At 39.9% G+C, this 27,985-nt stretch overlaps 1 protein-coding gene and 1 long non-coding RNA gene across 4 annotated transcripts; both read left to right on the forward strand.

Annotated features, from left to right (window-relative positions):
* Nucleotides 1-464: 464 nt before the first annotated feature.
* On the forward strand, nucleotides 465-2,110 carry LOC136438508 (uncharacterized). The gene is made up of 2 exons (XR_010756437.1): nucleotides 465-617; nucleotides 1,904-2,110. It is a non-coding gene; the product is annotated as an uncharacterized lncRNA (long non-coding RNA).
* Nucleotides 2,111-4,925: 2,815 nt separating this feature from the next.
* On the forward strand, nucleotides 4,926-27,922 carry LOC136438100 (methanethiol oxidase-like). Of its 3 annotated transcripts, none has more exons than XM_066432779.1 (12): nucleotides 4,926-5,100; nucleotides 17,881-17,993; nucleotides 18,407-18,523; nucleotides 18,647-18,711; nucleotides 19,320-19,505; nucleotides 20,053-20,173; nucleotides 20,717-20,899; nucleotides 21,411-21,592; nucleotides 22,755-22,833; nucleotides 23,514-23,635; nucleotides 25,707-25,918; nucleotides 26,360-27,922. In XM_066432779.1, exons 2-12 carry the CDS (start codon nucleotides 17,942-17,944, stop codon nucleotides 26,520-26,522), a joined length of 1,482 nt encoding a protein of 493 aa, XP_066288876.1. In that variant the 5' UTR covers nucleotides 4,926-5,100; nucleotides 17,881-17,941; the 3' UTR covers nucleotides 26,523-27,922. The 3 variants fall into 3 exon arrangements, with proteins under 3 accessions (XP_066288876.1, XP_066288877.1, XP_066288874.1); XM_066432780.1 differs by lacking the exon at nucleotides 4,926-5,100 and adding an exon at nucleotides 8,835-9,071 and having other exon boundaries at nucleotides 17,881-17,987; XM_066432777.1 differs by lacking the exon at nucleotides 4,926-5,100 and adding an exon at nucleotides 8,837-9,071.
* Nucleotides 27,923-27,985: the final 63 nt, after the last annotated feature.

The raw sequence follows: 27,985 nt of genomic DNA on the forward strand, positions 1-27,985 counted from the left end.
GGTCAAATTCGGCATCAAAAGTCCCAGACTTTTTTTTCGAATTCGAGTTATGTTCTATGACGTTCGATCAGACATGATTGACGCAAAATCGAACAGAACGCCTATTCGATTCGGGGTCACCTAAGGTCATATGCAAGTATCCACGGAAAACCTGCGCTAGCATGGCCCTTTCTCCCTGGGTGACTCACATTAGAACAAAAACCGTCTTTTTCACAAATACAAACCATTTTCTGGACGATACATCTTTGCTGACATTTTGCAGAGGTTAGTCAACATGTAAAGAAGGTACTGATGGCATTGTTTGTGTAATGAAGCATTGTTTACGCCGATGTTAGTTACCTCCTCCCCCTGTCCGGGCAGTATGACATGCATCCAAACACCATATTTAGATCGACACCAAAAAGCGGCCAATTTACCCCATTGAAGGCTTAAAATGAAGCCAACGGTTTTTCCAAGGTTTCTGTCTTAGGCTGCACCAAGTAATTTTTATGGATGACGTCCGCGCGCGCATTGATTTTGGTCTGTTCCCAGAAAAAAAAAAAAAGAAATTCCGCTTCCTGTAACTATGACCAAAGAGTTACGACAGTGCCGCAAATCGTAAGATTAACGTAAAACTCGTTACGCGAAAGGTTGTGGCTACTGTCAGGATGATCCTGTATGCAGTAGAAATTTATGCACTGCATACAGGATGATCCTGTCAGCAGTAGAAAAATTTGCAGTGCTGTCAGGATCATCCTGTATGCAGTGCAAAATTTTCTACTGCATACAGGATCATCCTGTGTGCAGTGCAAAATTTTCTACTGCATACAGGATCATCCTGTATGCAGTGCAAAAATTTCTACTGCTGACAGGATTTTTCCTGTATGCAGTGCAAACATTTCTACTGCTGACAGGAAAAATGTTCAGCCAATCAGAGCTCGCAAAAAGATTGCCCGCCCGAAAGGACTCAGCGAGGAACATGGCGGCAGCCATGAAGGCTGGAGATAAGTTTTCCAACTGGGCGGATTTCCAGGCCGCCCTGTTACTGAATGAGTACCAAGAGGCGAGCAGTAAACAAGACATGACTCGTAATAATAGAGCACAACCACAAGTGTCTGATGAAGTCATGGGATTTATTGAACAATTGACATTAGGATCCAGTGGGAGGGGGGTGGATTCCTTTTAGTAAGTTCTATTAAAAGTGCGTTTCTCAAGCTGTCGATTCGACGGATTAAACAATTTCAGCATAAAAAAGAGTCAGTTGTGATAACGAAACGGCTGTTACTTGTACGTTGTACGTTAACTAGTAGTTCAGCTCAATTAATAGAGGGCTAGGATGGTAGTATCAGTACCCAGGAGCATGTCAGAAATTTGGCACCTAGCATCGATGATATTTGAGATAAAACATGACTATAATCACGATCCGAAATATGCCCCATGAATAGGTTAAGCCTAGCTGAAATTATGAAATTAAAATGGCCCGGTTTCCAGCTCATGCGTTCGCCGGATCCGATCGGATCGCGCTGATATCACCTGGTACGTCCTTAGATACGCTGTGATGATGGCCGACATCTTGAAACACCTAATATCTGCTGTTACCGTAGCAATAACATATGCTAGCTTCTGATTGGTTGCGAAAATGCATTGAAAAAAAGGACGATCCTGACAGCAGTGCAAAAATTTGCACTGCATACAGGACGATTCTGCCAGCAGTACAAAAATTTGCACTGCATACGGGACGATCCTGTATGCAGTGCAAATTTTTGTACTGCTGGCAGGATCATCCTGTATGCAGTGCAAATTTTTGCACTGCTGGCAGGATCGTCCTGTATGCAGTGCAATTTTTTGTACTGCTGGCAGGATCGTCCTGCCAGCAGTGCAAATTTTTGCACTGCTGGCAGGATCGTCCTGCCATTAGCCTTAGGCCACGCCAAATGCATAAATAAACGCCTAAGGCTATTGGCAGGATCATCCTGTCAGCAGTAGAAAAAAATGCACTGCTGACAGGATGATCCTGACAGCAGGGGGATATGGAAAGAAACAGGACAGGACAACGACTGCTGTTCAACTTCAACTGATTTATTCAAATTATTGCTGTTTTCATGATGAATAAAAGAATTGTTAGTTGTTACACTGTGTTCTCTCATTCAATTTGTGTCCTAACATGTGTCGTCGACTATAATATTTAAAATCTAGGCATCTTGTTTTTTTCGGCCCGTCTTGTTTTTTTTTCGCGCTCTCGCATTAGATTTAAAGTCTCCAAAGGACGTCATCCATAAAAAATACTTTGTGCAGCCTTAGGGATTTTTCGAAAATGCAGAGACTGTTGAAATATGGTTCTTGAAATGTAAATACATACCATTTTTGGCCTTTTCCCGATATCTGCAGAATATTCTAGTTAGAAATATAAAAAATCCCAACACAAAAAGTTGTATTTTGCGGTTAACTTCTCTAAACTGCAAAAATAAAGGATTTTTAGTAAATTTTTGGGCCAATTAAAATCAGTTTTATGGTTTTGGTTATGGTTTTCCCGTTCTGAATGTGGGATTCATCACGCTCCAGGCTTAAGTCACCCGGATTTTTCTACAGGAATCGAAACACTGACATTTGGGGCATACGTAACAGAAATTTTATTTATTTGAACGAGAGGCTCGTTTTGAAACTATCTATGACAAGTGGACAGATTGTATGGGGTCAAAACTTACCCTAGGCTTATATCAACATGTGCCATTTTGACATTTCGAGTCGAAAACAAAATTCCTTCTATGAGCTTGTTTGTATATATATATTATAACTTCTCACAAGTTCTTACCGAGATTGGCTCATTGTTGATATCCCAGAAAGTTTACGCATGGTCCAGTGGGGTCAAAACTGACCTCATCAAAATCTGCACTCATATTCCCTATTGTTTGATACTTGTGATCTGGTAACATATACGATAAGGGTTATTATGATCATAGTTAAGTAATATAATTTTGTAGAAACGTGAAAAAAAATGTTTTGAACGAACTTAAAGATTAATGACGTTGCGACGTATCATGACGTCATTTATGTGATTTTATTGACGAAACCAACAAATTGGGTATTTCCATATAATTCAAAGGTTCACGACAAAACTTAAATAGATATTATGTATGATTAAATCAATATATATCCAAATACGTTATTTGTAGATGGCAACAGGAACGACGTCAAAATGACGTCATAAAACTTATATTCATATCAAGATACACTAGCGAAATCCGCCATCTTGGTTCCGCCATTTGGAATTATTTGAAATGCATTTTGTCATCATATAACCTAATTACACAATACAAATGGACCAAAACGTTTATATCAAGATTGTTTCTGTTTGAATAAACATGGTAATGATGAAATTTGAGGTTGGAATAGCCGGTAATAGCTATTCTATTTATATCGTCCGCCATCTTAGATATTGAGCGATGACGCAATCAAATATGCATACATTATGAATGATAAAAAAAAAGTGATAGTGAATTAAATTGGTTGGTATTGATGTAACAAAATAAGAGCAGTTTAAAGTACATTCAGATGCTATATGACATGAAGTGTTTGTGCAGGCCTCAAAAGAGCCCGCTTGTCTGAATAGCGTTAGTTGCAAAAGACGATGTTCCCTATCTTTGCATCAATTATGATAATGAGCAGAAATTATTCACACCTAATCATGTCAAACTGTCCCTTATAGATTACTTAAACTATACACCAATAAAGCTATATTTGTAGAAAACATTGTGGGGTCAGTTTTGACCCCATACGGTAAGATTAGTCTGTATCAAGCAAACTCCAGCTGTCCGTGGGTTTCTCTCCCCTCCCGTCCGCGATTTAACGTTTAGAGAAAAGTCACCGTAGTAGAAACTTAGAAAGGGGGAAGAGGGGAAAAGAGGTTTTCACGGTGTTTAGGTTGAAATAATTCTTTAGTACAGTCCTGATACAATAAAACGTATTTTCCGATGCCATGATTCACGTTGGAAAGTTGAAAATGTTGTGATCTCTTGGATTCAATTTCGCGACAGGGAGAAAATGGAGTGCTTGCGGTAGTTTTGAGTTCGCGTTACAAATAATAGTAGCACTACATTCACACAATGGAACGTTTTATTTAGTTCATCGCGAAAACCGTGAACTTAAAATCTCTGCGTACATTTCTGCTTTTACAACAATACAGAGGCTATGCTACTACTCGTTCCTGCTTTATTGCAAGTTTTTGCAGTAAGAGGTCATTGTTAGTAACAGGAACTCTTTTTTTCCTGCTCCATATTTTTGCCATTTCTTTTGATAACGCAAAACTGTAATGATATCCTGTACTGCAAAAATGACCGCCAGGAAACTCTTGCATCAGACAAACGCTCTCGTAAAAAGACTCGGGAAAAAACATCTCGCTACCATTGCGTGCATGCAGTTGAGTTATTATCCCTCAAAGAGACCGACTTTGTACTTATGACTGATCTTTCTACTTGCTATTGTTCGAAAATGTACCAAACACAATAAAGCGTGTTTTTACATCATCATGAAGAGGCTCTCAATGTTGACATTCTCTTTATTTTGAGGGAATCGCGCCGTCCGTGATATTTACAAAGACCTGTGGAAGAATAGAGCAACCAGGATGTGAGATGGAAATCTCGGTATGGTTTGTTTGTAAATCCTCAGACCGCGGCTACTCTAAAAGATATTGCTCTATTATGTAAACACAATTGGGCCAGAGGCTAGAATATCGATCTCTTTTTAATTGCTTTTTAAGTGCACGGGGCTGTAAAAAACACCGCGATGTTGGATTTGAGTGGGACGGTGCTTACTGACAATATTGGTCTGAGCAACCGTCTTGCTGACCACGTCTGTAGTAGCGACGCCACGTCTCAAGATTTGATGCAGCCTAGTCAGTATAATAATTCATGACGCGTCAGTTCTGACGTGGACCAATGGGAGGAGTCCTGGTGTTTGCCACGTAACGGGCTGAGCTCTACTCTCCGGCGTATTCCGTCGTATTCCGCCATCCCGACCGGACCGTTCTCCTGAGAGCGAGCGGGCTGTGAACTGTGATCTGGGCCAGTGTAGCGTCCATTACACCTTCTTCTACTTACTGGTATTTTCCGAGTGAGACAGGCCGTAAGTTATGTTTTGCACCTTGTAGTAATTCATGTTACAAACGTTTCTATTAGCTAACATTTTTGTCTTCTACTTGACAATGTTTTCAAGTATTTTTCTACATTTATTGTCACTCCGTTTGCATTTTCCGACGCAGCATTTTGTGTGTCCTTTTTTTAAACATTGTGCGTCAGACAGTAATTTATGTTTCACACATTAGATATTCATTATACAACCTTTTTACCAGCCGCCATGGTTATTTTGCTAGTTTGTGTCCATGTTAATTTTCTGTTTTTATGTTTTGCCCATACTATAGGCATGGGCGATACTTATTTTTTGGGCTCTTTCTCCTCCTCCATCTCTTGTCAAGTCTTCAAAGGGCTTCATCTCAGTCGTCCCTGGGCTAAATGGGCTAAAATTTGATATGGGAGGAGTCCTGTTTAGCACATACCCCCAGACGTTGCTTTCTTTTCTTTATTTTGTTCATAGATGCCTTTCAAATTACTTTATTGATAATTTTTGGCCATTTTCAGACCAAATACGTACAGTTCGGCCTCCTACATGTGCTCTGGAATTACACCCAAATGACCTGAACTTTGCTATGGGGGAACATCGAACAAATATTTAAAGAACCCCATTCGCACTTTCGGCATACATCACTTCAAAATACGATTTTGGGGGGTATTTTGGGGAGATGATTGGCTATTTTCCTCATATGACCATATATGGTGTTGCCATATATGGTCATATTACCATATATGGTCATATCTTTATTCCTATGGTCAGCTGGAGTTATTCGGTCAGCCAATGAGAGAGTGCCTATGAACATAACCACGCATTTATAAAACTCGACCTGGTTGGGCGAAATATTCAATTTGGAGCATTAATCTGCCAGGCGCAGTTAGGTACAACTTCACTGCCTGCTTGTGTTACTTGTGTTGTGTTCTAGATCCTAATGAAGTTATGTGCAATTGAGAAGATGGGCAGACTCCTCTCGGATGTTTTCTTTTTGTAAGATCAGGGCTTTCTACGTCGGAAACAACTACTCTAGATCTCCAAGCAAGGGTTGGTGGGAAAGATCGTGACCGTTTTATCATATGCCCTTTTTTTTGGTCACGATCTTTCCCACCAACCTCTGCTTGGAGAGTAGGAAACAACATGACTGACATAACCCCCAGGACAGCTGGAGTGTCCGTTTTACAGACTAGCTTGCCCCCGAACGCACGGTACTAGGCTACACTTATTAAGCATTTTGTGTTGATTTTTCCCGTAGTACGTTGTAAGGTTACTAAGTCCTGACAATTTCATCATTCTACGACATTCGGAAGGAAAAAAAAGAAAAAGTACTCAAACATGCTTCCCAGAGCATTTTTGCCCCATTGTCAAGCATGCATTGAACTAAAAAAATTGCCAAGTCTAAAAAATGATTTTTTATTTTATTTCAAGTCGTAGAAGACTGCGGTTTTCAAAATTCGATAAGGTATTGGACCAATCACCATCATCAATAAAAAAATGCCAATACGAGGCTTATTTATGAAACTTTTATGCAAATTAGGTTCCCGGCATTGTTAACGAGGTAGCATATTTAAGTCATTTCAAATAACCGATTTAGGATTTCAATGCTCTCATAATTCCTAAAGCTTATCTATCCATTCCCTACTATCATCGTATACATTCCCAAGCTTCTGTGAGACTCCTATATTCCAGAATGTACAGCTAAATATACTTTATGTGCCATATACCGCCCCCCTCCCATGAATTCTTTACACTGACCACTTAAAATGTGCTTAAATTTTCACTTGTCACAATACTTCAACGATGAAACTTCATATAGTAGTACAAAATAACAAGTCGTAACAACTGTCAAATATCTTACCATCTTTAACAATTATTGTTTTATGATCTTTGAAAAAGGGCAATAATGTACAGATCCTGAATCCCCCACCCCCTTCCATTAGAAGGACACTGTACCATTTTATCCATTACATTCAAGCTATAAAAGGTGGTTGGGTCATTAAAGTTGAAAATCAGTATAAACCAACAAGGTTAACAAGTGCAACATTTCAATCATGTGTTAATCTACTTTACATAGAATTAAACTCACACTAAGTATCTGGTTGGTGCGCCCCCCTCCCCCATGACTGGTAAGTATTGACTACTCGTCTCGGGATATGCTGACTCGCCTACTGATCTAACAAAGATGAAACTTCATAGAGTGGCACAAAAGAACAAGTCCTAATACCTGCCAAATCAATTTCTTACATATAATAGATCATCTTTAATTAGGTATCAATCAAAATATGTATCCCATTACAGGCTAACATGTTTAGCCAATGGAGTCTTAAAATGTCTGATACAACATAGCAGCCATTACTAATAAGTCTTATCTGAGTCATACTACTTCATATCAGCACAGTTAGTACATCGAATCCTCACGCAGGCTAGGGGATATTGTTTGATTTGGGTTGGTTTATTTGCACATATTAAAATCAATTCTACATAATAGAACGAAAGAAATACATGTGCTGGGGGAAGAAAAAAAGCCACAGTGGCTTATACAAGGTCTTCCCCCATCTAAATTAACAAAAATAACATAAATCTAACAATTCATAGTATAGATATAGTAACTCATAGTATAAATGATAACAATAACAAATCAAACAATAGTAACACTGACAAAATATTAACAAAATAGTAATTGGTTGCATATGAAAAATTATATATCAAATCATAGCATAATTGATACCGAAAAGATTGTCACAAAGAGTTCCTTGTACATTAATATACAAAGCCGTTTGAATTCTGGAAACAATGTTGGCCTGTCACTGTCTAGTCTTCATATTTTGTTTTTTCAGGCCAGCAATGTCTCGTCTCCTAAATGCGCAACCAATCCTATGGTATTTGGCTGTTTCCAACTAACAGTTCAATGTGCTTGTAGTGGGCCATTTGTAGAATAGACTGACTACTTGTGGGCCACAAGACTTGACTTGTTGTGATATGGAGTTGGAGAAACTTCTTGTTGGTAAAGGGTGACTCGTGACCGTGTTCTTGGACCGAGGTAGGAGAGGCAGGATAACTGTAAACAGACATGGCGACCAACATTTGATCACAATAATCTTACTTGTTCCTTTATAGAAATGCAAAATAAAAGATGTTTGTATTACTTCAGATATGCAACCGAACGTCTTCCTCTGAGCTGAGCGACCCCATTTCGCGTCCAATTCGCACGAAATTTTCTTTATAATGTTAACTAAAAAAAATCAAACATCGAGACTATTTAATTAGAATGTGAAATTAGTGAAAGATTCTATGTACTTACTTCCACTGCGTCTCTGACCCTCTACTCCCCGTCAGAACTTGCTGGGACTTGCTCACAGCGTGGATAGACTTGTTTTCTTTAAGAAGAAAGCTTTTCATTGGCTCTCTGGCTGTTTTGAAACCACGCCAACCAAAGAAGTTGAGGGTTACAATTCTAGCGATTTGGACGATTCCACTTTCAGGGGGGACCAGGGTCTGCAAATTGGGGTCAGAAATGCGCCGCGCGGGTAAACAACGTGCGCGCGGGGAATTTTTACGATTTTTAAGCTGCCATAACGAAATCAGTAAGCTAGGTGTGTTAAACTTAATCTGAATAATACTAGTATCACATACATTGCGAAAATCAAACAATATTCTACATAAATATTTCCATTGCTTCAAAAATGGGCCTTAGACATGGTCAATATGGCAATTTGCGACGTGGCCTCCCTATTTATGCAACGTAAAGCGTAATCCATAAATTGCTAGTAAAGCGTAGGCTGATTTAAAAATGGTCCAATCCACAAGCGAGCGCCTCTCATTTTCATGTCCGCGTGTCACGCCCATGTCAGAGTTGACGCACAATAAGCTCCAGAGCGACCAGACAGGTTCTACTTCATTTCATGCAGAAGTAATACCGTGGCGGATCACGACTAAGATATCTCTAACATCGTCGTCCGATTTGTGCCTCACAGGTGGGAATACATTTACCGTACAAATTCTAGATCTTTGAGGAATGTTTGCATTGCAACATAGAAATTTACATATATATATATATATATAAGTTGCGAAAAAGTTGTTCCGAAAGTTTTTTATTCGGGTGGAAAAATACATATACGTGTCGAGGTGGGGTAGGAATGAGGTGGGGGTAATTGGTTTGGTAGGTAATGGACGTGATCAGATTATCAATTACAGTCCCTGTCAGTGCCGCAAAAAATAAGTGTCTGTTACAAGAGCGCACGTCAGGATACCATGTTGTCATTGGAAGAGCCATGACATTGTGCAATGAGACCGTATTTCCTTCAAATACGTTGGAGTTGAGTTAGGAGAACTTCAATTTATGTGATAGCACAGGTCCCTCATTAACGTCACATTATTATTTCTTAATACACGAAAATAGAAATTTCCACCATAAAAGTTCTTCATTCATAAGCAAGCTGTGGTGTTTATCGGGCTCATATGTGGCCTCCCATGTCAGATGTGACGTGAAAGTTCGTAGTTCAATAGTGCTACGTATTATAAGTTAACAAACAAGTTAGACTCCATTTGGTACAGAAGTCATTGCGTGTGACCTCACGCTGATCTCGACTTCGTCATTATCACTCATGCGTTTAATCACCCCGACCAATTACATCTGACCGAACAACCTCGCCAGTGAGATGGTGGAAGGTTTCAGCTTCTAAAAGATGTTTTCAGATTGACAATTTTGCCACTTTGGAAGTGATTGAATCCACCCGCGATTTAACGTTTAGAGAAAGAAACTTTTTTTTTTTAAACGTTAAATCACGGGCGGTTTCAATCACGTCCAAAGTGGCAAAATTGTCAATCTGAAAACATCTTTTGGAAGCTGAAACCTTCCACCATCTCACTGGCGAGGTTGTGTGGTCAGATGTAGTCGTTAGCGCAAGTTAGAAAGCGATTTGTCGGGTCATGGCTGATAGGAATCTGAGTTTCAATGCGTTTCACGTGGTTTGATTGGTCGGGGTGTTTAATGCAAAGAACTAGATTAAGGTGATTTTCAAGTCATCTCCAAGAGCTAGATATCACCAGCTTCGACGCAAGCTAAGAGTTCAACCGCTACGTGTGTGAGTTTTGACTCAGAATTTAGAGTAGGGCGTGGAGAGGCTTACTGAATTTAGCGTCATATGTAGCTCCGGAATTTAGCGTCGAGCGTTCTCGAAACGCCCCCAGGCAGGCCTATTAATGCAGGCCCCTCTCAGGGAGGTGTCCGCAAAAGTAGGTATTCAACATAACATGAATAGTTTTGACGCAGAACTAGATAGTTGAATCTTGTGTTAAGTCTTGAAGCCTGTTGGGAAGCCTCATGATTTAACGTAATTCATAATCAGCTCTGAGAATTTAATGTAATTCGAAATCGGCGGCGAAAATGTTGCGTAATTCGTAATCAATACTCCTTCATGCCTTCTATTACTTACCAGTGGAAAAAAAGAGAAACGGTAATGTAAAGCGTGTAGTTGCGCTTGTTCAGATTATGCTTTGACTAGCAGCGATATGGTTCCTTGGTAATAGATAACCGTATCGTTAGTACATTCCCAGACTTACGTGATGGACACGTTTGGGCCACCTCTAGTGCGTACCAATGGTAACACATTAGTGCCAGAGTGGTGCAATGAGACGACGACCGCGTAATACTTTCAATTGGCCCAGCCGTACAGGGTTTAGCACATTAAATCACTAGTAAAGGGAATTAAAAAATATCTTACTAGTGATTTTATAAGTGAGAGGCATGCTAGCTCATTAAGTCACTAGTAAGGGATTTAATCATTCCTTTACTGTTAATTTTATGAGTTAGAGGCATGCTAGCTCATTAAATCACAAGTAAGGGATTTAGTTATTCATTTACCTGTGATTTTAAGAGTTAGAGGCATGCTAGCTTACTAAATCACTAGTAAAGGGATTTAATTATTCCTTTACTAGTGATTTTATGAGTTAGAGGCATGCTAGCTCATTAGATCACTAGTAAGGGAATTAAAAAAAAACATCTCTTACTAGTGATTTTATGAGTTAGAGGCAAGCTAGCTCCTTAAGTCAACAAGGGATATAATTATTCCTTCACTAGTGATTTTATGAGTTAGATGCATGCTAGCTCGAAGCTCATTAAATCACTAGTAAGGGATTCAGTTATTCCTTTACTAGTGATTTTATGAGTAAGAGGCAAGCTAGCTCATTAAGTCAACAAGGGATATAATTATTCCTTTACTAGTGATTTTATAAGTTAGAGGCATGCTAGCTCATTAAATCACTAGTAAGGGATTATTTAAATCTCTTACTAGTGATTTTATGAGTTAGAGGAATGCTAGCTCATTAAATCACAAAGTAAGGGATTTAATTATTCATTTACTTGTGATTTTATGAGTTAGAGGCATGCTAGCTCATTATATCACTAGTAAGGGAATTAAAAACTCTCCTACTACTGATTTTATGAGTTAGCACTGCACGAAATGGCCACGTATCCTGACGGATCCGACGTATCTGGAATCGGGCCACATGGCATTTCCGAGCGAATCCGGACAAATCCCAGTTCACTGATCGGATACCGAGGTGCCCGCAGATCCGACAAATTCCGACGTCGTATTCCTCCGGATCCGTGATGCGCCTCGGATACCCGAAGATATTTGCACGGATCTCTCGGGGTTTTTTTTAATATTTGGAATGTCGGTAATTGCTTCGGATCCTGACAAATAAATGCACACTGCACGGCATGATCTCATTTCCTGACGAATCCAGCAGATCCGGAATCGCACATCATAGCAGACACGGAACGTTTCCGATTGGATCCGATGCACCTCAGATCCGACAATTCCGGCGCCGTATACGTCTGGATCCTTCATACGTTTCGGGTACAGATACGAAACGTTTCCGAGCAAATTCGGACAAATACCAGGAACACCTCAGATCCAGCAATTCCGATGCCGTATACGTCTGGATACGTTTCGGGTACAGATACAATATCTACTCGGGTCTTTCATTTTTTAATGTATTTGCCAATATGTTAGAAGTTCAGATTATTTGCAAGTCATGAGCTGTCTCGGATCCTGACGTATACGGAACACGGATTCGTGTCGGATATCCAAATTACCCACAAGACACTTCTGGGCGCGACAAACGTTAACGGTTTCTTTCGGTTAACAGCACAGACAAGAACGGCGTTTCATCACCTTCTGTGCTTAAAATGGCATCGCCAGAGTCTACCATGGTCGGCCAGTGATTTTTGAGTGGCTTGAGAGTCGAAGGGAATTCGGTGTAAACTCAAACGCACGGAATTGCGACGTTGTCTTCTTCGTGCATGCAATATTCGTCGCCCCCCTCCCCCCATGTAAAGCTGGTAGGGAGTTGATTCATCATATAGAGGGAATGCCCTATGGTAAGTACAAATTGAAAAATTCCTGTTTCTAACTAGTTTTAACGTCAGTTATCCTCCTATTGTGGCTTGACATATCATCGCATTCGCATGACCATAAGAATTCTCCAGCCGACCTGCCCTTTTACGGCGTTAGGATCTAGGACATTTAAAATTTCAATTTGTTCATTCTTGCCAATGGTCAGCAGACATGTGTGTCTGGTTAACGTTTCAGATACAAAATAGCAAGCAGTTGAGGGAAAGATAATTAAAGATATGGAAGGGAAGAAAATGTCATAAGTATTTGTCCCACAAAGATCCCACAGTTTGTGGATAGTGAACTAGAACTTATAAGGAGGCAGTACTGTGCTTCAGTGATTATTACATTCAGTTATAACTGTGCATGTTTGATCAATATCATATTCAAGTTAAAGATGTAAGTGTTGCGAAGTCAATTCAACGATGCCCAGATTCATTTTTTTTACACATGTGAGTATGTGATATGTTTAATATCTGTCATTGTTTCCCTTTATATATATAAATATATATCCAGTACAGCATCGGCAGATACTTCCTTCACAAATGCAGCAAATATTGTGAGGACCTTGGCTGGGAACAAAGCAATCAACTGTCAGATGCTCAGCTGCTGAGTACCTCAGGCTCCTTCGGTACGTCCATCATCGGTACACTTCAATGTTAGCTGAGACAGGCATGATTGATATCCATTGTCCCGTGTTTTTTGTTAGCTGCTGTGATGAAACGAAGCCCATGTCAAAATCATGTCACATGTTCCTTAAGTACGTGAATTGATATTTATTCATCATTTGGTTTTATCATATAGGAACTGGTTCATCACAAGATGGACTCCAAGCTGAGTCCAACATGCAGATACAGAAGAAATCAGCCTTGCCTGTACCTTACCAAGAGTGCATGGAAGAAGTGAACTCAGATGTAGTCAGAGAATGGGGAGAGGACGATTATACACATGCAGTTCCACGGCATATGCTACTTACGTTTAAAATGTGGCGTGTCATCATAGGAGTTTTTCAGACAGTATAATGTTACTTTCTATTTTCAACCTCTGTATTTGAAATAGTTGTATCTGATGTGTTTTAGACAAAGAGCTGGCCACAAATAAGGCTTTTTTTACTTTAGTGGAATATTTAGAACATGTAGATCATTTTGGTCAAGGGCACTATACAGTAGTAAATATTACCACAATGTTGTGATGGTGTTAATTGTAATACATTTCATAATTTTTCAGAACATTGTGCTTGCACAACCCCAATTTACCGACATTAACCTGCATATGTAGTGGTGCTTTGAGTATGTGGATGTCCCTCAGCCTATCTTAAACTAAATGGATTATTTAGCCACATAGTGCTTCCGTATTGTATTGTATTTGATAGTTTTTGAACTTAGAAATACATTATGTTGAAATATGAAATAATGTTACATACAGGCTTTCCCAAACTTCTTGTCATTGAAAATGATGTTTTGTGTATAGTTAAATTAGGAATGCAAGCATTTAGTCGGATCCGTTACGGATTCGTTGTTGGGTCCACCTGTATCCGTCAGTATTCACCATTTTCTTCATGATACAGAAAAATCCCTGTACGTATCCGTCAGGATCTGTGGCATTTCCGTACAGTTTACGGCTCCGTATTCGTCGAAAATACCTTATTTCGGATTCCTCCGGAAATATTCCAAATCCCGGTGCGCATTTAGTCGGATCCGTTAGGTTGGATCCGCCTGTATCCGTCAGTATCCGCCAAAAATACAGAAAAATCCCTGTACGTATCCGTCAGGATCTGTGGCATTTCCGTACAGTGTACGGCTCCGTATTCGTCGAAAATCCCTTACTTTCGGATTCTTCAGGAAATATTCCATATACCGGTGCGAAAATAGTCGGATACGTTACACGAATCCGCATGTATCCGTCAGTATCCGCCAAAAATACAGAAAAATTCCTGTTCGTATCCGTCAGGATCGGTGGCATTTCCGTACAGTGTACGGCTCCGTATTCGTCGAAAATCCCTTACTTTCGGATTATTCAGGAAATATTCCATATACCGGTGCGGAAATAGTCGGATACGTTACACGAATCCGCATGTATCCGTCAGTATCCGTCAGTATCCGACAAAAATACAGAAAAATACCGGTACGTATACGCCGGGAAACGAGGCCATTTCGTGCAGTGTAGAGGCATGCTAGCTCATTAAATCATCAAGTAATGGCATGTTTTACTAAGTAATAGTTAGATCATGGCCTCCGCCTCTCTGTGTGAAAATAGGGATTTAAATGATCTCTTACTAGTGATTCTTTGAGTTAGAGGTATGCTAGCTCATTAAATCAATAGTAAGGGAATTAAAACATCTCTTGCTAGTGATTTAATGAGTTAGATACATGCTAGCTCATTTAATCACTAGTAAGGGATTTAATTATTCCTTTACTATTGATTTTATGAGTTAGAGGCATGCTAGCTCATTAAATCACTAGTAAGGATTTATTCTACATTTACTAGTGATTTTATGAGTTAGAGGCATGCAAGCTCATTAAATCACTCGTAAGAGAATGAAATAATTTCTTACTAGTGATTTAATGAGTGTTACTCGTACAAAAAAATAAGTAATAGTTAGATCATGGCCTCAGCCTCCGTCCTCATTTGCATAGTTGATATCTATTAACATTTATCTCTTCCTCAGATACATATGTCGCATGTTTGACTATGCTGATAAGGAAGGTTAATAACCTAAGTTTATGCACATAATTGTCATTTACATTCAAAACTTATGTGTACATATTCATTTCTTGTTTCGTCGAAAAGTCGTATTTTGACAATAATGATGGTAGCGCTAAGTAGAGGGTTACTGCGTAGCTAGACGACCCGGCACCTGAATATACAACCTGTGCCAAGCAGATACATAAGTCACACAGCTATCATACACATAAGGAAAATAACTTCATAAAACACTAAAAATTTGGGTCTTTAAGTGTTTGTTGAGAAGAAAACCGACCAAAGAAAAACAACGTTAACATTGCTGTCGTCTTACGACGTTGTTTTCCCGCCATTTTTTTGGGCCGAGACGGTGGCGGAACGATTCAACGCACAGTTTTGTTACGCTCTAACATTTGATTGGTACCGTCTATGAAAAGGAAACTGAATACAGAGATGGCGAAGATATTTCCCAATAAGTAGACGGAGTATTGTTGATGTAAGCGGTGTCATTTTTTCGTAATGATTTCGTAAGTCGGGCCGCATTCAATACGTGCGTCGGGCCGCGTAGTAGCCTATTTCCCGTGGAAACATGAGCTGGGATGCGCTAGATATAGCCCTTCTCACATGACGTGAGAAGTGCACACAGTCAAAATTTTCCGGTCAAAAGAAAGCTAGAATATAGCAGACTTCAAGCCTTATTTACATTTCCCTAACTTCATCACCAACTTCCGAAGAGAGCAAAATTACCAAAGCGTAATAAGTTAGGCACACTATCTGGCGTAGCACTAAATCAGAAGGTATATTCGTGAAAATATCTCACAGCGTCTTCCGCATGTAACATTTCTTGTCCAAGTATGGTTCAAATTTCATTCATTAAAACATGACCATTCTCTGGCATCCAGCAATGGAGCGCCGTGAGTTCCAGCGCGTAAAAAAACGTCCTATGTTTGGGCACCCCCCGTTACAATAAATTGAAAACATTTGTAAATTATGACAATAACAACCCTCTTGGTGACTTGGAATGGACTCTAACATAACATAACATAACATAACATAACATAAAATTACAAAACATAACATAACATAACATAACATAACATAACATAACATAACATAACATAACATAGCATGGCATAGCATAGCATAATATAGCATAGCATAGCATAGCATAGCATAGCATAGCATAGCATAGCATAACATACCATAACATAACATAACATAACATGATTAGTTTCTTGAGTGGACTCTCTTAGCTTGGACTGGGGGGGGGGGGGGTAAAAGTGCCCGCGCCAACTTTGACATTGTATTACTGCCGAACGACATATGCTAGTCCATATGCTAGGACTACAAAACTTGGTGACTTTTCCTAAAATTTAGTTGGCAACAAAATTATGATAAAAGTATAAGTTTATCATTTTTCGTGTTGCCATGGCAACGGGTTTCTGAAGGGCATTTAATGCAAAAATCACTGATTTTTTTAAAACAATGGTATTTCTTAGGTTTTCTTTTCCTAACCACACTAGTATTCCGACATGTATAGCATCATATGTATTTAGTTGTAACTTTCATGATTTGATATTCATAATTTATGCTAATTTGATGACGTAATCGGTCAAAATCCAAGATGGCGGACCATTACACTATTTTAGGTAATTGTTGTTCAGGCCCGTCTTAGCGCAGAACCTACGGGGCTGGCTGGACCCTCTCTGGCTGACTGGACCTTCTCTGGCTAGCATATACGATTTTCGCGCCCCGTGTAGATCTGCTTGGAGATTATATTTTAGGTATCAACAGGCTTTTTCGCCTTCAAAATTGTTACTACGTGGCATTTTCTTTACCAGAAATATTTCGATTAACGTTTCTAGTCTATTTTTTGTGTTTTTTGGGGTCATAAGTGGAAAAATAGTATTTTTGAAAATTTTAAAATGGCCGATCCAAGATGGCGGATCCTGAGGGGTCGCTAACTACACGTGACGTCATTTAATGACGTCATTTTGACGTCAACGTAATTACTATTTACGAAATATGTCTTGGTATAACTTAAAATCAACAATACATACTATTTTGTTTAATACATTTAGATACTACGGGAATTCCCTATTTAGCCAATAAAATCATATCAATGACGTCATAATTACGTCATATTACGTCATAACGTCACCAAAATTCTAGGACTTATAAAACTTCCTGGATAGGGTTTATGTAACCCAAGCACTTGAGTGGCGCACAATAAGCCTTGTTTTGTGGTGAGAGGATTCAAATGGAACAAAAAAACTTGAAAGCTTGTTTATGCCTTTAATCTTAAAGACAAGTGCGATACTATACTAATATACTACATAGTACTTTCGCTAGTTCCACTTTTCTAACCAGTTAGGTCCGGCATTATGAATACAGATAAGTTAACACATGATGCACCCCCCCCCCCCCCCCCCCCCGTTGCTGAACTCTCTCACCGTGCTTGAAGATCAGCGACAACGTCAGTTTTTTAAATCTAATCTGTTTCAGTTTCAGTTTAACTGATAACAACTTGCATGGAATGTAACAAATTTACAAAGTCACATCAAATATTGGTCAGGTTTGATTGCCTATAATGTAATTGTGAGTATATCAAGTGACTATATGCTAAGCCAGAAATGGATAAAACCTTGAAAATCGATATCTTCACAACATTATTAAGAATTTATCTTCATTTCTCTTACCCCAGGACCTAACGCTTTCCCGGTGTTTTGAGGCCTTTGAAGCACAGCTATCTGTATCTTGCAAGAATGTTGAAAAATCAGGGCCAGCATGAAACGCCCGCAGGCAACGAACGTAAAGGTATTTATTTATTGAAAGTCTAGTTTTTTATTATCTTCGCCGATAGAGGATTATGTTTACGGTTGTGCCAGCTGTGGGCTGGATCTGTATGTATGTCAAGAGCATTAAGTCCAGAAACCTTTAATTGATCTTCATTATTTTGGTAGCTATGTCGCGGTTGTGCGAACAAAGGTCAAGTTCGAAAATCGTTTACCTTGCGTTTTTCAACAGTACTGCAACGGACTTTGCCTGTGTGTGTGTTTGTTTGTATGTATGTAGGCAAAAAAAAAAGTGACGGAAATGTCAATGGATCTTCCTAATTCTGGGTAAGTAAGTAGCGGTTGTGCAAACAAAGGTCAAGTTTGAAAATCGTTCACCTGGCGTTTTCCAACAGTACTGCAGCGAATTTTGCATGTTCGTGTGTTTCTATGTAGGCAAAAAATGTGACGAAAACGTTGATAGCTGCGGGCCCGGGTACCACACCCCGCTGGACGCCATGAAGGCCCCACGGGAGCAGATTGTCTACCTTCCCTGTATCTACCGCAACACTGGTGAGTAAAATAAGTCTTATGCGAATCTTCATATTTCAAAATATATTGATATTATGTACATAGCCCATTTTAATGAAACTCGGTAAGTTGTTTTTGTTATACCTATCGTGTCACTTTTTTCAGGTATAGACAGGCCGGACTATGTCGCTACCGTGGATGTGGATCCCAAGTCACCAACATACAGCAAGGTACGGAATTATGGACGCATAGTCTACCCCAGCTAAATATCTGCACTTGCACTAACAGTGCCACTCGTGTGCATACACACTGGCACGCATACGTGTACACACACACACACACACACACACACACACACACAAGCACATAGATACAGGCACGTGCACATAGACACACAAGCACACACACACACACACACACACACAAGCACACAGATACACATAAACACTCACACACAGATACACACAAATACACACACACAGACACACACACCAACACACAGATACACACAAACACACACACATACACAAACTGTCAGTCCTGTGCATACACACTGGTACACTTACACGCATATATGCTGTGACGCGCGTACACACACGCACACGTACACACATAACCTTTTCGACTAACATCTTAATTCTAAGGTCTCCTCTCGCTGAATGTGATAACCCTACATAACCCAACATATTGTAAAGATATACATGTAGAGGAAACCATATGCATGGTGTCTTGGTTATTAGCCTTACCCTTTGAAATGCTCAAACTATATAGAAACGCCTCCTTATATTAGCGGTCGGTATCATTTGAATGCCCGAATCCGTGATTGTTTATCTTACAGGTGATCCACCGTTTGGAGGTGCCGAACATGAAGGACGAACTTCACCACACGGGGTGGAACGCCTGCAGCTCCTGTTTCGGCGACCCCAGCAAGCGTCGGAACCGTCTGATCTGTCCCGGCCTCGTATCCAGCCGGATATACGTCATCGACACAGGAACCAATCCACGAGCTCCTAGCATTCACAAGGTGATTGTGATTGAAAGTATCTAAACAGTGCGATTCGCATCCGTGAATGAATTCATCAGGCTGGTAAATGACTGAATGACAAGATTGTTTATTCACAACGAAGGAGTTATAGCAGCAATTATTTTGTTGACCGAATGTCAGCTTCCTTTAAGGCAGGCTAAACTTAATTTCGTAAATCATACTGCAGTATGTTAAAAATACCACTGAGACCAGTTCTGACTTGTTTTACACTAGTCCATCATAGATTAGCGTTTTTACAATATTTCAAATTCGCGGCGCGGTGATGTCCAAAGACCTTTGACCTTCGTGATGTCAGACTCCGAGTCGGAGAAATGGCGTCTGGAGCAATTCCTATGGTACAGGTGTGGCCGACTCGGAATCTGACGTCACAAAGGTCAAAGGTCTTTGGACATCGCCAGTATTACATCACCACACCGCGAATTTCAAATATTGTAAAAAAGCTTATCTATGAAAAGTGTGATATATATGTATGCATAGTAAAATACGCTGAGTCGTTGATATGTCCTTTGTCTTGTGTGTTTTATAGACTGTGGAACCGACCGAGGTGTATTGGAAGACCGGGTTGGCTAACCCCCACACCACGCATTGCCTGGGCAGCGGCGAGATTATGATCAGTACCATCGGTGACCCGAGCGGAAACGCTAAAGGTATGAGATCTCGCGAGAACACGTGTAATCGTACATACTTGGTTGTAACACCTATATTTGGTCACAAAATAATATTTGCATCAACACAGGAGAGTGCAAGCATGTGATTCTAGTTATTGAATTTGACCCATTACTGACCCCATGTTTACGGAAGCGTCGAAGGTCACGTGGCAGAAATAGTGGGTCAGTTAAAACTGAAGAAGGCCAAATTTTCAGTCCAATATTCGAATTGATGAGTTATTCTTTCTCATGTTGGACGAACGTTGAAGTTTGAATAAAACTTTCATGTTAACAGTAAAGTTAGTTGACAAACTTTACGAACTACTTGTGTTTTAGTGAAGCTTAAGGAGCGAGCTTGATAGTATACTTTACGCCCGTTTTACAAGAATTCCCAGAATTTCACAGGAATTTCTGCAATCCGTCCGGTGAACTTTGTGGACGCCCGCTTGTCACTCTATACCTTGTTGGCACACTCTGGCAATCCGGCACGCAGGTCGATGACAGATGACCTACTTACAGTGTGCCCCATTATTTTCTATTTAGGAGGATTCATCTTGCTGGACGGCGAGACCTTTGAAGTGAAGGGGAACTGGGAGTCACCGGGAGATGGAACCGAGTTCGGATACGACTTCTGGTACCAGCCCAGGCACAACGTCATGATCAGTACCGAGTGGGGACACCCCAAACTTTGGGCATACGGATTCGACCCCCAACATTACGCCGACGGTACGGCGGTGCTTTGGCGTAGACCTAGCGACTTTCTTAAACATTGCATCAGGTCTATTTCCTGGAATGATAGATTTTTTTTGCGAAATGTGTTTTGGTTCTGATGTTTGCAAGATTCAATCCTGACTCGTGTATGGTATTTCTCAATTGTACATTCTTTTGTCAGCGATTACTTTGGTTTTAATACTAATTAATGCATATGTATTTCAAGAAATCTTGGGGGTAAAATGGTCATATCACTAAGCCTGTATTTGTAAAACTATTTTCTCATTTATGTGATGTGACCTTGAATTTCCAAACCCATATTTCATTTGAATTATTCTGTTTATGATTCCATAGTTATCTATTCATTCATTTGCCTTTTTCTTATGTCATTAATTAATGTTTTTCCCAAAATATTTTCTAGTTTCGGTCATGAGACTTTAATTAATGTCCAACCCACATGATTGTGTTTGTTTATTCATTCATTAATTTGTTTGAATTTTTGCATTTTTCTTGCCATGAATTGCAGGTAAGTACGGCCAGAGCCTGCACGTTTGGGACTGGACTACGCGCAGGCGCATTCAGGACATTGACCTCGGCCCGGAGGGGGCCATCCCACTGGAAATCCGCTTCCTGCACAACCCAGATGAACCGCAAGGGTACGTGGGATGTGCGCTCAGCAGCAACGTCTTCAGGTTCTACAAGACCCCGGTAATACGATTTTCAATACATCTTTATGAAGCTGTATAGAGTATAGACCAGTGGTTGTGATGATAACATATGATACATGCTGACATTGTAAGAGATGTCTATGGGGAAAAAAAGCAATAAGTGTGGAAATTAAATATTATTGCCAGAGCGAAGGTGTCTCGGTTGATCTTACTTCTCTGTACAGAAAGTACCAATGTAGCACTCTTTAGTTCTGCCAAGACAATATTTGTTAACAAAGCACTAAGTCAGTAAGGCGTCAGCCAAGCCAGTCTGAAGATTTGGTGTCCACAGAGGTTTTTTTTTGTTTTTTTGAGGCGGCATGGTGTTCAACAAGATCTTGTGAAAATAGATCAACAGGAGTGGGTTGAAAACCCTTTTCAAAACAAGAACACTAGATTCCGTGTAACTCCCTGACACGCTCCTAATAGTACGAAATCGGACACCACGTAAGTCGGTCATCTGTCATCGACCTGCGCGCTGGAATGCCAGACCTTACTTACAGGGTATAAAGTGACAGGCGGGTCCACAGACGGATTCCCCTAAAATTCTGGGAATTTTTGCCGGAATTCCTGTCCTTACTAACAAGGTATAGAGTGACAGGCCGCGTCCACAGACGGATTCCTGTAAAATCCTTGTGAAACGGGCCTAAAATATACTATTAAGCTCGCTCCTGAAGCTTCGCTAAAATTAGGAACATAATGATAGATATATTAACAAGGTACATTCCATTCAAAAGTATGAACATTGTAAACATGGCAATGATGATTATATAATTAACGGTTTAAATGATAGCAAAATCAAAGCCATGTCTACTGAAAGAAAAGCAAAATCAGGAACAAGATGCACGACACTTCATAACAACAGCAGGTGTATCCTGTCTAAGAGTATGTCTGTTTTGTTTTGTTTTGTTTTACGGTAAGATGTAGTTACTATGTCGAAGCAGTAATGGTGGCAATGTGGAGTTGCTAAATGAATAACATGTATTGCTTGTAAATGTAACCTTTTCAGCTTTTGGTCTGCTGGATGGATGAATGCCTGCATGGAAAAAGATAAACCGCTGTAGTGTTGCTAGTAAATGCTTTTTAAAATTGATGTGGTACATGTCCCTCATTTCTGTTGAGTTATCGTGACGTATGATCGCATTGTATAATTTCATCACCAGAGAGGAGACTGGGCCACAGAGAAGGTGATTGACGTCCCGAATAAGAAGGTAGAAGGCTGGGCTCTTCCTGAGATGCCAGGTGGGGGGATATCTCAGCAAATGGTTCCATTCACCATTTGCACACTTCCCAGAATTCCCGGTGACATTTGACATTTCAGTCCCAGAATGCATCGTCTGGGTCTGGGTTTTACGTAGTACAATTTCTCGACAGGCGCCCACAGTTTTTCTCAGCGTGTGAAACAAAGGAGGAAACAGCTAAAACCTTGAGTAAAAGGACGGTAAAACATAGGAACTCGTGTATCGTCTTCGTTCTTTGTTGTGAGAACATGTTTAGGCCATATCCTGTGCACGGTTCTGAACCAAACTACCATCTCTGTGTTCTACTCGGTGAGAACTGTTTTCTGTGCCCACGGGCCATCATGTTTTGTGTTTTCGCGCACAGAGAGAAACTGTACTACGCAATTACCAGGCCCAGACGATGCATTCTGGGACTGAAATGTCAAAGGTCACCGGGAAGTCTGGAAAGTGTGCAAATAGTGAATGAAAATGAACACTTTATTCTTTCAATCAAGGCGCCTTATGGGACTTTATTGCAATGTAAAAAAATGTGCATGCATGCTGTTATCATGGCAACATTTCATTGAGAAATTAGTGTTTTTGCAACAATAGGAACAAGCCCGGGCATGTCACTACATTACCTTTTATTCTAGTTATTATCAAAGCTTGTCAAAAGAACAGTTCTTTTCTTTTAAATCTAAGGGCTCATCACGGACATTCTGATCTCCATGGACGACCGTTTCCTGTACTTCAGCAACTGGCTGCACGGTGACGTCAGGCAGTATGACGTCACTGACCGTAGGAACCCCAAGATGGTCGGACAGGTTAGTGCCAAGAATAGAAACAAACAAACGGACAATCCGACGACGTTCACGATTCCGAGTACGCATGCGCAAGGTCAAAGGCGAAGGACCCAGACTTGTTAACGGTTCTCCTTGCATACCAGATCTCTCTTTTTTTCTCAAGGTCCTTCAACTTTGACATATCACCTACAGTACATGTCGATGCGCTTGCGTACTTGGGATAGTGAATGACCTTATTCTAAATCATCGCAAAGGTTCAATTTGAGGGGAGGGGGATGTGTTGTTGTTGGTGTCACTTAGAGTGCCTTCTTTAATCTGCCGGAATACTCACTATTGTTTTTTTATTACATTTTGAGACGTAAGTTTTGCTCTGCCCTGCTGGAAAGCTAAAGGCTATTACCTGGCATTGGTAAGATTTTCAAGAAAAAGCGTGGCGATATTTAAACGTCGCCGCCATGTTGGAGCTCATATTGCATTTCAGCCCATCATAGTTAAAGCGTTTGTGGGTATTCAAAGATCTTTTGAAAATCTTAGATAACCGCATATCAGTGTCACAGCTACACAGCTAAAAAAAAAACAACTATCGGGAAAAATCACAGTTTGTTTTTAACCCTCATCCGACCGACACATTTTTGCGACGAATCTGGCCTTATGGGGTCCAAACGGACCCCATTTTGCTTTGCCCCCTAAATATATTTCTGGTGGATCTTATTGTAGTTATTGTGCATATCCTGTTACAATAATCTATGGAGAATATTTTGACAAGTTTTGGTGTTGATGATTAATGCTCATTATCATAATGTATGCAAAAAATGAGGAGAACCCGCATTTTCCTTTAACGCTATCTAGACTTGGGGGGCTAAAAGTGCCCGCGCCAACTTTGACATCGTATAACTGCCAAAAGACGTATGGTAAGACTACCATACTTGGTGACTTTTCCTAAAATTTAGTTGGCAACAACTCCATGATAATAGTTTAAGTTTGTCGCTTTTCCTGTTGCCATGGCAACGGGTTTCTGACAGGCATTTTATACAAAAAGTCACTAATTTTGTAAAAACAATGATATTTCTCAGGTTTTCTTGCTCAACCACATTAGTTTTCCAACATGTATAACATCATATGTATTAAGATGTAACTTTCATGATTTATTATTCATAATTTATGCTAATTTGATTACGTAATCGCTAAAAATCCAAGATGGCGGACAAGATGTTTATTTTAGGTATAAACAGGCTTTTTGCCTTCAAAATCCGTCACTACCTGGTATTTTCTTAACCAGAAACATTCGGATTAACGTTTCCAGTCTCTTTCTTTTGTGATTTGGGGTCATAAATGGAAAAAATGTAATTTTAAAATTTTAAAATGGCCGATCCAAGATGGCGGATCCCAGGGATCGCTAACGACACATGACGTCATTCTCTGACGTCACTTTGACGTCAACGTAATCGCCATTGACGTTGCATGCCTTGGCATACCTTAAAATCAATAATACACTCTATTATGTTTAAATACCTTTCAATATTATGGGACTTCAATATGTAGCCTATAAAATCAAATCGATGACGTCATAATTACGTAATATTACGTCATAACGTCACAAAATTTACAAAAATTATACAACTTTACGCGAACATCACTCCCTGCAAAGTTGGTGAGGATACATTGTACCGTTTGGAAGTTAAGAGGAATTTCTTTCTAATTACGTTATAAACAATGCGAAATCATCTGGGGCCCGTTTGGACCCCAGCGGACAACACGCATACTTTAGAGTATAACTTCCGCAAAAATCGGCCAATCCCGGTAAAAATTTCTCAGGAGTTGTAAGACATGTACATGAACAAACTCATGGAAGGAATTTTTCTTCAACGAAAAATGTTGATATGGCACATATTAAAACACGCCTGGGGTCCAAACGGACCCCATACGGTCGGATGAGGGTTAAATGCTGTGTACACTTTAGTTCTGATATATTGAAATGCAAATAGGGACACCAACATGGCTGATATGAATAGTAAAATGAATGTAAACGTTGTACATATTGAACTACAGGTACCATTGTACAACTCCAAGTAATGCCGTGTTCATTTTACAGCTGTTCCTCGGCGGAAGCATCTGTAAGGGTGGCCCTGTTCAGGTGACACATGACGTGGAACTGGACCAGCAGCCCGACCCCATGGTCCTGAATGGACAAGTCAAGTGCTCGGCACCACAGATGCTGCAGCTCAGTCTGGACGGGAAGCGTCTCTACGTCACCACGTCTCTCTTCAGCGCCTGGGACAAGCAGTTCTACCCGGACATGATCAAGTGAGTTTTATTTTCGCACTTGTATGTGCAATATATGATCTCTGATCATGCACTTAGAAAAGACAATCAACGTTTATGTGCCATAAGAGTGTGGTATCTGTCAGATACATTTGATTTCAAGAAATCGTCCTTGTAATAGAAATTCTGAATATACTTTACTGTACTGTAAATCAATTACAAGCTAGTAAAGGAAGACAAAACAGTTGGTAGAAATAAAGCCCATGTGAGACATCTTAATCAAAAGAGACAAGTCTATCCACTCAAAATTTTGTCCCAATGTAGAATAGACGTAGATTCTTCTTTTTTGTTTCTTCAGTCACTCGGAGGTTCCTCATACTAGTAGTTTGAATTTTTGTGCCCCTTTATCTTCCTTTTCTCCAATCAGAATTTATTTTAGCCTCAATATCAAAGTGAACGTTTTCATTTTTTTCCTCTTTGCAGAGAGGGTTCCTTGATGTTCATTGTTGACGTCAACACCGATATTGGAGGCCTGTCCCGTAATGAGGACTTCCTGGTTGACTTCGGGCAGGAGCCGCACGGTCCCATCCTGGCTCACGAGGTGCGATACCCGGGCGGCGACTGTAGCTCCGACATCTGGCTTTAAACGGCGTGAAGGCTTTGTGATTCTTACAGTGTCTTTAACACCACCATGCAGCATTTTCGTATCATATCCAAAAATGATTTAAGTATTCAATTAGCATAAATTTTCAATTGAAATATCATCTGTGTTGGTAGAAGTCAATCTGAATCAAAGATTAAATGAATAGTAAAATTAACTGTAATTTCCAAAACAACAATTTGGATTTACCTAAATATTCAACTGATCAGCTACAGTCTTTGTCAAGGAATGAGCAACAGAGACGGGGGGCGCCATTGACTTTCTGCAACATATGATCCACTGCTCAGCGAGTCACGTGTCTTATCTGCATAACGTGACGTCACAGAAGCAGTAGATTGCTAATTCCTTAACAAAGACTGCAGCTGGTCAGTCGAAATTTTTTTGCGTTGGCAATTACAGTTCAACTTTGATTCAGAATTAGCATAAATGTGTGCTTCGAGCCACTGCGTGTGCTTCCGAACGTTCTGGTCTACATTTTCACGGTGATGACACATACACACAGTAAACTCATGATTACCTTGTGGCAGAAAAATCTTTTTTCTGCTGGTGCAACGTTCAATAACAGAAGAAGGGTGGATATTTAGTACAAACACGTACGAGTATGAAAAATGAATTTTGCTGGCAGTGTTGTTGATGACAGCTGTTTGCTTGTACCAGGGCAGATTGCAAACCTTGCTGGCCGCACAAAAAGACTGGAAGCTACTTACAGTCGCCTGCGTCGCATCCGACCGATGATGTTGTTGAATACAATCAGAATATGTTGCATTTTGGTGTCATAGCCTTTTTAAGGTTACTGTGTTAAGTGTGTGCTCTTTGCCAAGGCCTCTAAAAGTAATACTTTCCTATGAAAATATCACAGAGCTTGATACATTCCATACACGGGGTCAGTAGTTATACATTTCATATAGCCATGTACTTAATTTTCTAACTGATATCTTATGTCTATGATACACGTATTTTACGGATAGACTAATAAAACGTGTTTTTAAGATCAGAACCACTCAATTGTAATATTATTGGCGGATTGGAATCTAGATGTCAAGTTAATCAGTACATCATACTATATGCATTCAAAAAAATAAACTGCTTATAAAGGTTTATTTGAAAGTGATTTACGCATACCCTATCGTATTGAAACTGGTGGCTTCCACTGTCGATTTGGTGTCAAGTTGTACTAACATTGCTTGATTTTGTAATTTCATTAACTACGCAGTAATGCTGTTACTTACTAAATGGTACATATAGGTGATGTAAGCAGTCAAAATTGTATGAATGGCAGTATTCAAAAAATGATAATTCAATTCAATGGGTAGAAAACATTGATTACAGTGTAACTATGCTCATATATCCCTTAGAGTATAATAAAAGATCTAGGTGAAAGACTTCATGTGTGTCATCGCATTTTTGCTCGCACTCTAATATAAAACCTCACGTTTCATTAAGTAAAT

Source organism: Branchiostoma lanceolatum, chromosome 7, assembly GCF_035083965.1.
Source record: "Branchiostoma lanceolatum isolate klBraLanc5 chromosome 7, klBraLanc5.hap2, whole genome shotgun sequence".
NCBI classification, from domain to species: domain Eukaryota; kingdom Metazoa; phylum Chordata; class Leptocardii; order Amphioxiformes; family Branchiostomatidae; genus Branchiostoma; species Branchiostoma lanceolatum.

Bases quoted from the DNA above. Each gene is read 5' to 3' on its own strand.
- LOC136438100 (XM_066432779.1), top strand. From the start codon at position 17,942: ATGTTGAAAAATCAGGGCCAGCATGAAACGCCCGCAGGCAACGAACGT. The intron at 19,506-20,052 runs GTGATTGTGATT...TGTGTTTTATAG, and splicing joins GAGCTCCTAGCATTCACAAG to ACTGTGGAACCGACCGAGGT. The intron at 23,636-25,706 runs GTTAGTGCCAAG...TTCATTTTACAG, and splicing joins ACCCCAAGATGGTCGGACAG to CTGTTCCTCGGCGGAAGCAT.